This window comes from Microtus ochrogaster, chromosome 5 (assembly GCF_000317375.1).
Source record: "Microtus ochrogaster isolate Prairie Vole_2 chromosome 5, MicOch1.0, whole genome shotgun sequence".
Classification (NCBI taxonomy): Eukaryota; Metazoa; Chordata; class Mammalia; order Rodentia; family Cricetidae; genus Microtus; species Microtus ochrogaster.
Window position 1 is genome coordinate 52,971,547 of NC_022012.1, and position 13,059 is coordinate 52,984,605.

The 13,059-nt window shown below is 41.2% G+C and overlaps 1 protein-coding gene across 2 annotated transcripts in view; it reads right to left on the reverse strand.

Annotated features, from left to right (window-relative positions):
* Positions 1–13,059, reverse strand: part of LOC101980114 (cytochrome b5 reductase 4) — a 62,026-nt gene that overhangs the window by 5,417 nt on the left and 43,550 nt on the right. Inside the window, exons 11-14 of one of the 2 annotated variants that reach the window (XM_005347540.2) lie at positions 7,852–7,992; positions 6,282–6,434; positions 4,535–4,685; positions 4,169–4,255 (exon numbers count right to left, since the gene is read on the reverse strand). In XM_005347540.2, coding sequence (XP_005347597.1) covers positions 4,169–4,255; positions 4,535–4,685; positions 6,282–6,434; positions 7,852–7,992 — 532 coding nt within the window. The remainder of the gene's footprint in view (positions 1–4,168; positions 4,256–4,534; positions 4,686–6,281; positions 6,435–7,851; positions 7,993–13,059) is intronic. The other variant, XM_026779119.1, reaches the window with a different exon arrangement.

Genomic DNA, 13,059 nt, shown 5'->3' on the forward strand with positions numbered 1-13,059 from the left:
CCGCTATTCCACTGTCCGCTGTTCCACTGTCTGCCATTTCCCTGTCCGCTATTCCACTGTCCGCTATTCCACTGTCCGCTGTTCCACTGTCCGCTGTTCCACTGTCTGTCATTTCCCTGTCCGCTATTTCCCTGTCCGCTGTTCCACTGTCTGTCATTTCCCTGTCCGCTGTTCCATTGTCTACTTTGCCTTCAGACCCGAAGCTCCATGAAAGCAGGGATCATGTCATCTTTAGTTACTGTATCCCTAGTGGCCAAAATATAGAAGCACTTAAACATTATGAAATCAGACACGTGGAAATTAGAGAGGGCTCAGAGTTTAGGGAGCTAAAAGCTAGAAAACCAGAGTCCTGCCACACCTGCTGTGCCGCCATCTCGACAGACCCAGTTCACTGTGCTTCTTCAGGGACCGCTAAGCATCAGCCTAAGCCCTGGGAAAAAAAGCTTTTTGGATGAGAGGAGCAAAGAAGCGAATGTGAGAATAGACTGTGGTTGACAGTGCGGCCTTAATGCCGCTGTCACAGCTGGGTCAGACTCCCAAGAACTGACAGGCCAGGCACAGCAACAGCAGACAAGCAAGAGCACCAGGCAGAGATCAGGGAAGCAGCCTAGCCCTGCACACAGGCCCAGTCTCAAAGGCTTCCCAGGGCACTCACTGAACGCGGTGAGGAAACTTCCCCATCAATCACAATCTCCATACAGCTCAGATCAGGCTTCAGTTCTTAGCATCAAGGTTTCCACATAAGTCTACACAGCAATTCTAACCCACACTACGTAGAACTGCCTCCCCAAACACAGCGGTAAGCACACCCACTTGAAACCCCAATTCAAAAGGTTCAAACATCATAAACATTCTGAGTGCCAACATGACACTATCATGTTCTATCAGATTCTGGAGCACCTAGGATTTCAGATTAGACATCTAGTCAGTGAAGTCTACGCAAACACTGGGAAACTCTCAAGTTCTAAAACTTGAGGACTTCTGGTTCCATTTGGATTTGGGAAACTGAACTGGCCTCTTGTTTCACTAAAACACTGTTACTATCTTTTATCCAAACACCTTTTTGCCATAGTGAATTAAAAGCCAAAGATGGCTGGATTTCCAATGATTTTTTTAACTACAATACAATTGCTAAATTGAGAGTAAATAGGCTCTAATCTGCAATGGATACCCAGTAATTTAGTAAAGTAGTAAACTAGTAAGCTAGTAAAGTATCCTTTTTAAAGAAGGCTAACCAGTGGCATCGTCTCTACAAGCACCTACTTGGACCATGGTGAGGTATGAGCTCCTTCCGCACTTACTCCCAGACTGTTCCTGCCTACAGTCTGGTACTCAATGAACACAATGAAAGGAAGGCAGCACAGATCATGGAAGGTCACTGTAAGGGGCTGCTGTCCTGGATGAAAGAGAGCTTCACCCAGAGTGGGAGCAAGCCCACATCTCTCTCACAAGAACAGGATCACGGGGCTGTATGGGCTGGGGCCATGTGCAGACAGCACAGGAATTCAATGATGCCTGCTCTTCTCTCGGGCATAGAAGCAACCTGCCCATTGTGAGCTGCCAGGCAGTCTTTCCTTTCCTGCTCGGTTCCAGTGGAAAACTAAAGGCACCAATGCCATCAAGAGATGCTGCTGGGTCACTCTGTGCTGAGGATTCTATCAGGAGGTTCCCAGCCTGAGGACACTTTCACCCGTGATTCTTCAGTACTTTCATCCTAAGTAATCAGGGGAGCACGGAGAACTTCTCACCATGACAAACAGCAGAGGCTGCTTAAAAAAATTAGGGCATGTTCACATGACAGAGCACAATGCTGCTATTATTAAAAATCATGGTATAATACAGGGCTTTCCCGGTCCACACTTCTAGCATTTTGAGCTGTTCCTGGCCTTTAATAACTACATGTCAGTAGCCCCTCTTTCTCCAGTTGTGACCATTGAAAAAAAAAAGTCTCTAAGAGCTAGAGAGATGGCTCAGCAGTTAAGAATACTTTGGCAGTTCACAACCACTGTAATCCAATTCTAGGGAATCTAATGCCTTTGTCTGGCCTCTTTGGGCACTAGTCCTGCATGTAGTATAATTACATATATGCAAGAAAACACTATACACATAAATAAAAATAAATAAATCTTAAAGACAGTAACACCAGACCCTGTCTCCAAATGGAAGCATCCCCGAGGATGATGGGAGGGAGGGCTCAGCGTGACAGAAATACGCTGTAATCAGATAGACTAGGTGAGGCTCAATAGTCCGAGCACAATTATAGGCAGGACTAAAAACCAGTCCTCCACACTGTAGCCTAAGCAACCCACACCCCAGTCATGAAGACAAAACAAGGACACCTCATGTGCACAGGTGCATGTCCCTTCACGACAGTTTATCAGAATCAACCCTTAGTACTAAAGGATAATGTCTAGTCATTCAAATAAATCTCTTAAAGTTTGTAAAATTTCTCTTTAAGGAACTTAACAATACTTCTGTCAAAAATTTACTAGAGCCGGGCGGTGGTGGCACACGCCTTTAATCCCAGCACTCGGGAGGCAGAGGCGGGTGGATCTCTGTGAGTTGAGGCCAGCCTGGTCTACAAGAGCTAGTTCCAGGACAGGAACCAAAAAAGCAACGGAGAAACCCTGTCTTGAAAATCCAAAAAAAAAAAAAAAAATTTACTAGAAACATTTATTTTAAACCCTACCCATGTCCATTTAAAATCTTTTAAATGCTTGAGAAAACAGGGGTTCTAGTAAGGCAAGCCATTCTCTCCTTGACAGAGGGCCTCTAACCCATCCTAAACACTCCCAAAGCATTGACATGGTCCCCAGACCCCAGCTGTGTAGCAGGGCAAGCAGGAGAGGCACCACTGTTTGAGTCTGAAGATAAAGGCACAGGTCCGTGAAGCTAAGCAATTCCTAAAGAAGAGTTCAAGTGATCAGGCTTATTTTACATTAATTTTTAAAGATTATTAATTTATGCATTTTGGAGATTTGTTTGCTGTTTGTTTTTTGAGACACGGTTTCTCTGTGTGGCTCTAGTTGTCCTGGAAATCACTCTATGGGTCAGGTTGGTCTTGAACTCAAAGATCCACGAGCATCTGCCTCCCAAATGCTGGGATTAAAGGCATGTGCTACCACCCTCCTGGCTTAAGATTTTTTTTTTCTATGAATGAGTGTTTTGCCTGGATGTGTATACATCCATCAGGTGACTATTGAAGAGGGCATGATCCCCTGGAACTGGAGTGAAGGATGGTTGTGAGACACCATCTGAGTCCTCTGCCACAGCAAAGGGCTCTTTCTCACTGAGCCATCTCTCCTTCCCCGGGGAACAGTAAGGCTTAAAGCTGAGGATATGGGAACTAGGGTTTGGTCTGCAAGCTTCCCAGTCAATGTTTCCCAGTGTGAAGCTTGGAATTTGGTGATCTGTGTTTCCTGAATTCATCCTCAGCTGCCTCAGCAGAGTAAACATGCCGAGGTAGAGGCTTCAGCCAGGTTAAGAACAGTAGTGCACAGTAGTGCTCCAAGGCTAAACATGTTCAAGTCACAGCCGTAACTTATGAGCCACTCACTAAAGGAGACAGAGGATTATGGGAAGTAGCAGAGAACACAACAAAGAGCCAAAGACCTGTATCCTCAGCCCTAGGGATGGTGGCACCTAAGGGTGTTCGGGCTTTTCAAGGACTGATAACTTGATTTTTATGAGACTATATGAACATAAATAATCACCTCAGATATTCTTACAACTTAGAAATCCCTGGCATTCTGAGACTAGATGATTGCATAAATGCCTCAGAAAGTACGGTGGCCTGTCTAGCTCAATGTTCTTGAATTTGTACTGCTTGCAGCTGACCTTGCTTCGCAGTTTTTCTTCTTTCTGTAATGACACAAGCTCTTGCCATGCCTTTCTTTTTCCCTGAGTTCGGCTTGACAAGATCTGCTTTCTATTGATAACACCAGCATAAAAAGAAAACCAGTGACAGGGTTATTAATGCCCACTAACTCCGTCAGCTAAAACTGAAAACTGCTGCTGAGATGGTGAGCAACGGCCCCATGTCCAGGCAGAGAGATGGCTTCACTAGAGGACCCAGGAATTCCACAACAGTCAGCTCTGCTCTAGCTTCCAGCACACTGAACTTCCCAGGATACAGCAAAACTTAAACCTGAGTTAACAGGTGCAATACCTTTTATCTTTAAATGCCAATTTCTCTAGTTCGCATCTCCAAATTATATCATCCTCTGTTTTATTGAAGAACATCAATTTCACCTTCCTTAAAAGGAAAAAAGGAAAACTCATTAAATGAAAGTCATTATTAGATTTAAAATATGCACAAGTGGAGATGTCTGAAGGAACTTGGTGACTGCTTTTAGGGTAGCCCAAATTATAAAAACATGAAATGAGACAGAGGAAGCCAGCAACACAGTCACTAGGAGGAGCAGAGTAACATGGCAAGTGGGGCTCTGAGAGCAGACGAACTACCTACCACAGACAAGGAATGCCTTGCACTAAAGCCTCCTGAGTAACAGTAATCAGAGAGAAGGGAGCGTACCTGAGACTGGGCATGCAAGTCAAAGCGTGGTTCAGCACATTAACCATCGGTGTGAGGCCTGTTCCAGCTGCCAATAAAAACAGATCTTCTACTTCTTGAAGTTTAGATAGTTTAAAATTGCCCTCGGGACTGCTTACAGAAACAAAATCTCCTAAACAAACAAATGAAATAAATAAAATCAGAAAACAAAACAATACAAAAAGCAGGAAGGGAAACAGAGACAGAGCACTGATGAGTGACAGGATGGACATTTGACCAGTGAATGCCACATTAGTCTCTACAGAATGAGAGGAGTTTCAGAGGCAATCATCAGATATCCAAATATGTTGGGATTCGATGGCGATAATCAGACTAAGGAGTAAATAATATAAGGTAGGAGGGGAAGAGATATTTGCTATTTACACACTGGTTAGTAACCACAGGGCCCAGCTGGGCAGGCGAGATGGAAAACAAATGTATTCCGGAGCCTGACATTGGCAGTGCCATGACTTCTCCAGTAAGATTTAAAAAGATCTGTCAGCTGAAACGAGAAGAGCCATCATGAGCTTAATTCCTATGAAAACAGCAAGATCAGAAAGCAACTGTTCTTGAGCAGTTGCCTAGTTTCTGTGGGGGTCGGCTGACAGGACTGTCCACACCTCTCATACAAGAACACCGCCACCAGGGTACATTCAGAAATCTCCAACATAACTTGAAAAATAAAAAACAAAACTGTCCCTTATCTTGAAGTTATTTAAATACTATATCTTAAATGTTTGGGTGCTTATAATTTCTTCAGTTTTACACAAGACAGTACTAACAGTCTAAGGAACAATCACACTACAGGATTCTAAAGTGCCTTTCAGAAGTAACATAAAGACCTCAGTGACAGTCCACCCTGTGGCCCCACTGTGAGCTGATGCTGACAGAAAAAGAGGAAGAACATTTTTGCCATTAAGGCAAAATGAATCAAAAGGAGGTAGGGAAAAATGAGAAAACACAGAGAAAGGGTCAGAAACAAGAAGGAAAGATTTCGCATCTTCAGAGACATTATAATCTGTTATCCAGTCTTTCCAGGTTCGTTTCCTGACAGCCTAGTATGTGCCAACTGTCAAGCTAAGTCCTGGAAATAAGATACTTTCTACCTGTAAATGTCAATCTTACAAACAATCGGTGTGCTCCTCTTAAAACAGAGCATGAGCAACTGTTCTTAAGTGATTCCGAGAAGGAGGGCTTCATAATGGAAGTGCTCATCTGTCGAGTCTTTGCAAAGGAAGGGCTGATGGATATTCTAGAAGAGGGTCCTATAGAAACCTAAGAATGAGGATACCAAACACAAAAGCTAGAGCCTAGCAGCCCTTGTAAGCCCTGCAGGGAGTTGAGCAGTACAGGTAAAGAAGACCTGCTAGAGGCTTCAAAGCTGGGGAGAAAAGTGAGTCTATTCTCAGAGGCACTGGAGAAGCTGCTGGGATATGCACAAAGAGAAAGACACCAGTTAGAGCTGTGTGAGAGATCAGTTAGGGGACAAAATGGAAAGGATGGAGGCTTTCAGAGCACAGGGTTGGGAGGAAAGATGACAGCAAGTCTCCAGAGCAGGGCAGAGATGAACAGAGATGCTGCAAATGATAAAGATGGAAGACATGGAGTACCAGACAGAGAAGACACGCTGAGTTTAAGGTGCATAACACACTCCCACATGGAGATCACAGAGGACCACTCACTGATTCAATCTACAGTACAAACAAGGCTACAAATCAACATTACTAACCAATCTGAAGACGATCAAGCTCTGGTGTGAAGAGTCCATCAGGATAGATTTTGATCAGAAAGTAGATGTATTTATTTGGGGGAGGAACTGGTTCTCTAAAGCCTGAGAGTAAGGAGGCAGACACGGGTGTGTATGGCTTTACTATTTCTGCACCTGGAAAAAAAATCAAAACAAAGAAAAGTGTAATACTTAAAAATCTCTTAATGAAGATAAAACATAAAAATTTTATGATGCTATCAGTGCATGTTTAAAACTAATGTATATACACCTTTAATGAGATGCTCCACATCCATGTTTCAATTCAAGGATATAATCTTAACAAACCAATGCTTAACCATTATACAGACTTTTTGTAAAATTTTTGTAAAACTAAGTATGGTCTATAATAATGAATCCAGACAGACATATAACTTGTGAAACAGGCCACAATAAAATGGCATCGAAGTTTTCCATGGAGATGTAATAATAAAGACAGACCAATTCCAATATAAACCACACACTTAGCAACAGTTAGTGGTCAACAATGAGAGCACTAGAGAAAGAAAAGGAGGCATTTCACTTCTAATTTTATATAGTTTAGATTGTTTTAATGTTCTAAAATTATTATTTTGGCAGCTGAATGAAAGGAATGATAATCTAATTAGGTCATGGAAAGTTTTATTTGTAAAAGTAAAATGATTTGATCAAGTGCTAAAGAAAAGAGTCATGAAACACTTGAAAGACCACAATTCTATCCGTGGTTCTCATTATCTCCTACGTAACTAAAAGCTCTCTGGCTGAGAGCCATGCTACTGGAGACAACAGCTCCTGGCGGCTCTGCACTAGTGATGATGAAGAGCCTCATGGCACCATCACGGAAGAACACCTACACCAAGTCCCAGCAAGGAGTCTATAAGACAAACACAGACTGAAGTAAGGAGCCTGCAGCTTCAAGAGGCCAAGAAATGTTGGCTATCCGTAAGAACTGGAGTAACTGAAATAAGTAAATGAAGAGATTTAGGACGAAATAAGGGAAAAATAATCCACACAGCAAGGAACACAGTTTTGAACACCTTGAACTGGTAGCATACATAAGGAAACTATGTGCAATTATTCACTTTTTTTTTTTTTTTTTTTTTTTTTTTTTTTTTTTTTTTGGTTTTTCGAGACAGGGTTTCTCTGTGGCTTTGGAGCCTGTCCTGGAACTAGCTCTGTAGACCAGGCTGGTCTCGAACTCACAGAGATCCGCCTGCCTCTGCCTCCCGAGTGCTGGGATTAAAGGCGTGCGCCACCACCGCCCAGCTATTCACTTGTTTTGAGTTTTATAGACTCAAATCTCCTGAGTGGCACAGCCCCTGGGAGATACCAAGGACACAGGTCTGTTTCTAGTGATACTCCCTGTGGGGACCACTGTGTACTCTCTCCCTGTCCAGGTCATCAGTAGCAAAGCCACAATCCTCACAACCCTGCAGCCACAGACCCAGAGGCTTCCTGACATTAAAGCCAGGTGTCCAAAAGGGCCAGTAACTTAGACGACTGTACAAAATAACATGTTCCCCACTCCACCCCACCGTGGCTCTAATCCCCTTACCTGTGACACTGAGCTTGAGGTAAACATGGTGCCCAACTGGCACCTGAAGGTGAGTACTTGGAGGCAGCATCAGACAGAAAAGCCTTGTATCATGAGTAACATCTTCCTTGGAAATCAGCTGGCACCTTCTGTAGGACAAGCCTAGAAGGCAACACGAGTAGGTCACTGGTGGAACCCACGCTCCACTTGGCTCTTCCAGAACTCCAGTCTCATTACCGTGCACACAGCTCTAAAGCTCAGTAACTTTACAAGCCTATTGTATTCTAAGATATCTTGTAAAACATGTGAACACATCTATAATTTGAAAAATGGAGAATAAGTCTAATAAAATGAGTGTTATCTCTTCATACCTGAAACAGCACATTAAAAACATGTCTCAAGAAATTAAAACCCAATTTCTTCTTATACATATTTTGTAAGCAACTCCATATTTTAGGATTTATATTTATAATGATATTGATTGTACATATAAAAATATTTGATAAAGATGGTTACATTCTCAAGTCTTTTTTTTCTTTCCCAATGAAAAGGTTTTAAAAGTTGAGTACTTGGAATTTAACAGTACTATCACTGTCAAGTAGGCTAACACCACACTCTGATGAAAGAAAACTATGTTATTTCCTTAAGTGCCTTTCGGCCATTTGAGTTTCTTCTGTTGAGAATTCTCTGTTTAGTTCTGTACCCCATTTTTAAATTGGATTATTTAGAATTTTGATGTCTAATTCCTTGAGTTCCTTTTTTTAATGTTTCTTTCGGCTTTATTATTTATTTTATGAAAATAAAATTGGAAAGACATTTCAGCTAGAGAAAAGCAATATTGTTTAATAAAGCATTTTATGTGACATGAGTACTTATATGACTATATTTTATGAAGAATAGACAGGAGGATGTTTGTGAACAGACTAATAATTATGATCAAATAATGGCAAGGCAAGGAAGGGAATATCACAAAGCCCATGGGCTCAGAGTCTCTCGTTCCTGTCTGTACAGGAGCATGCTTCCTAAAATGAAGCAAAAACATTCCTGAAATCCAGAAGACACACTTTCATAAACTAGAAAGGAACAAACCATTTTATTATTTTTTAAACAATCTTCTTTTATTTTACATACTAATCCCAGTTACCTCTCCCTGCCTGTTTTCTTCTCCCTTTCACCTCCCATTCAGTCCTCAGAGAGGGTGAGGCCGTCCATGGAAAATCACCAAAGTCTGTCACATCACTGACACAGGAATATTTTATGGTCATCTTGGACACAGGAATTTGCTGCATTCAACTGATATTTCTAGTTCTTTTTTTGATTTGGTAAGTGAGGGCTTTTCTATTTTTATGACTCTCAGTAAGACAGAAACTTCTAGTTCTGTGGTTGTATAAAAGAAATCCATAAATGAACAATTGAGTGGAATAGACAATTCACAAAAGAAGTTCAATTGACTTAAGAGCACACACACATATTTTTAACATCAGAAGCAAAGTGCAAAGAAAACACACATACTCACACACACAAACACTCACAGACACAAATACACACACAAACTCACACACAGACACAAACACTCACAGACACATACAAGTACACACAAACTCACATAGACACAAACATACACACAAACTCACACACACTCACAGACACAAACACACACACACACACACACATACACACACACACACACGTATTAGTATTGGAATTCATCCTTCCCTGCTTTCACTGATATTTCATGTCACAGTCATTTTCAATGAATAAGATTGATTCTCAATATAGATTTTCTTTGCGTTTTGTGCCTTGAGTTCCTTATATATTTTGGAGATCAGTCCTTTGATGTGGCGTTGGTGAAGATCTTTTTCCATTAAGTATGCTGCCTTTTTGTCTTACTGACTGTGTCCTTTGCTTTATAGAAGCTTCTCAGTTTCAGGGGTCCCATTTATTTATTGTTGCTCTCAGCGTCTGTGATAGTGGGGTTACATTTAGAAAGCTGTCTCCTGTGCCTATGCATTGAAGACTACTTCCTACTTTCTTTTCTATCAGGTTCAGTGTGGTCCGATTTATATTGAGGTCTTTAATCTATTTGGACTTGAGTTTGTGGATAGGGATAAATATGGATCTATTTTCATTCTTCTACATGTTGACATCCAGTTATGCCAGCACCACTTGTTGAAGATGCTTTTTTCCCCATTGTATAATTTTAGCTTCTTTGTCAAAAATCAAGTGTTCATAGGTATGTGGATTAATATCCGGGTCTTCAATTCAATTGCATTGGTTAACCTCTGTTTTTATGCCAATACCAAGCTGTTTTCATTACTGTAATGACATCAGCTCTGTAATAGAGCTTGATGTCAGGGATGGTGATGCCTCCAGAAGATCCTTTATTGTACAGGATTTTTTTGCTATCCTGAGTTTTTTGTTTTTCCATATGAAGTTGATTATTGTTCTTTCAAGGTCTGTGAAGAATTGTGTTGGGATTTTGATGGGGATTGCATTGAATCTACAGAATGCTTTTGGTAGGATTGCCTTTTTTTAATGTTGATCCTACCTATCCAAGATATTTTTGTTATTTGTGGTTATTGGGAAAGGTGATGTTTCACCATCATGGAAATGCAAATCAAAACAACTCTGAAATAACATTTTACACCAGTCAGAATGGCTAAGATCAAAAACAACAATGATTGCTTATGCTGGAGAGGATGTGGAGCAAGGAGAACACTCCTCCATTGCTGGTGGGAATGCAAACTTATATAACCACTTTGGAAATCAGTATGGCAGTTTCTCAGAAAATTGGGAATCAACCTATCTCAAGATCCATCAGTACCACTCTTGGGCATATACTCATAAGATGTTCAATCATACTACAAAGACATTTGTTCAACTATGTTCACAGCAGCATTATTTGTAATAGCCAGAACCTGGAGACAACCTAGATGCCCTAAACTGAAGAATGAACAAAGAAAACGTGCTACATTTACACATTAGAGTACTACTCAGCGGTAAAAAAAAACAATGACATCTTGAATTTTTCATGCAAATGTATGGAAATAGAAAACACTATCCTGAGTGAGGTAACCCAGACCCAAAGAGGTGAATATGGTATGTACTCACCCATAAGTGGATACTACCTATAAACAAAGGATATTGTGCCTATAGTCCATGATCCTAGAGAAGCTAAGTAATAAGGTGAACCCTAAGAAAAACATATAGATCTACCTGGAAAGTCAAAATAGACGAGATTGCCTGACAAAATTGGGAGCATGGGGGTGGAGGGAGTAGGAAGAGTGGAAGACAAGGGGAGAGAGAAGAAGAGGGGGAGGAGAACTTGAGGGAATGGGATAGTCAGATGAAGGAGGGACAGAGATGAGAGCAAGGATTGAAGGAGCCATTACGGGGTTAGCAAAAAGCCTGGCTCTAGAGAAATTCCCAGGAATCCACAAGGATGACCCCAGCTAAGACCCTAAGCAATAGGGGAGAGGGGGCCCGAACTGACCTTGCCCTGTAATTAGACTGATGAATATCTCAAATATCATCATAGAACCTTCATTCAACAACTGATGGAAACAGAGGCAGAGACCTACATCAGAGCACTGGGCTGAGCTCCCAAAGTTCAGTTGGAGAGTGGGAGGAGTGAGAATATGAGCAAAGAGGGTCAAGACCATGATGGCGACACCCACTGAAACAGTTTACCTGAGCTCACCAACTCCAGCCAGACAGGGAAGGAGCCAGCATAGGTCCAACTAGTCCCTGTGAATGTGGGTGACAGTTGTATGGCTGGGCAGACTGCGGGGCCACTGGCAGCGGCACCAGGATTTATCCCTACAGCTTCTACTGGCTTTTTGGGACCCTATTCTCTTTGGATGGATACCTTGTTCAGCCTAAATATAGCAGGGAGAGCCTTGGGCCTTTCGCAGAGCAATGTGTCTTACCCTCTCTGAGGAGTGGATAAGAGTGGAGGTGGGGGATTGGGGAGGAAATTTGAGGAGGGGAGGAAGTGGGAACTTGGATTAGATGTATAATGAAAAAATATAGTTTGTTTTCCTTTAAAAATATAAAAAACATAATAAAATCACACCCCATTTAAAAAAAGAAAAATGTATGTTATTCTATGCTTCTATATATGAATTGTACATGCATATGAATCATAAACCATTCTGCCGAAATGACTAAACAAGAAAGAACCTTTTACTAAGTGACAGCTGAAAACTGTAAGTTTATGACATATACTGACTTCTGTAAAAGGAAGCAAGAATTTCTGTAAATATTAGAAACACTATACTACACAAAACAATTACCATTTATTAGAAGGATTTATTATAAAAATTCTAAAACATTGTCATTTATAAATTCTATTAAGTATAAATATACCCCCAAAGACTGATAATGGTTTATCTCCTCTCTCAGAAAATAGCACTTACAGAAACAGAATCGCTCAGTAACATATTCATTCTAATTACTTTTTCCTCTCTTTCCCTCTGATTCATCTAATAGTATGTAACTTGGTACAGAAAAAATTTACTCCAGATCATAGGAAGTAAAGGGCCTCCAAACTAGCAATCTAGGAAAACTAGAATTCATATACAACAGTTGGTTCTCAACCTGTGGGTTGTGACCCCTTTATGGTTGAATGATCCTATCACAGGGGTTACCTAAAGCCATTGGAAAACACAGATATTTATAATTCATAACAGTAACAAAATTATAGTTACAAAGTAGCAATGAAAATGTATGGCTGGGATCACCATAACATGAGAAACTGTATTAAAGTACCGCTACATTGCAATGGTTGAGAATCACTACCCTACCACTTCCTGGGCCCCATGTTGAGAATACAACCAAAAACTAAGATGGTTTATAGCCAAATAGTAAAATATTATACATCAGTCAAAACTGTCACATGTAATGTGTTCTGTATTGCATCTTGAAAACATACGCCTTCATAATATCCAAGAAGGTTGGGCATTCTTAAGCTCCTAAGTGTATCACATATTGAAATAGCTGAGGCCTACAGCCCAATTCTCCCCTTTTTCATCTTCATCCTCATCTGTCACCAAGTGAGGTTTACACAAGGATGGACAGATGAACTCATCCACGTTCTTCCAATAACAGTCCTGGGAATTCCTTGGATAAAACTAGATTTTAGTTTTATTCCATGCTTTTTCAGACCCAGGCCAGCTGGCCTTGGTGAGTTCCCGATAGAACATCCCCATTGTCTCAGTGTGTGGGTGC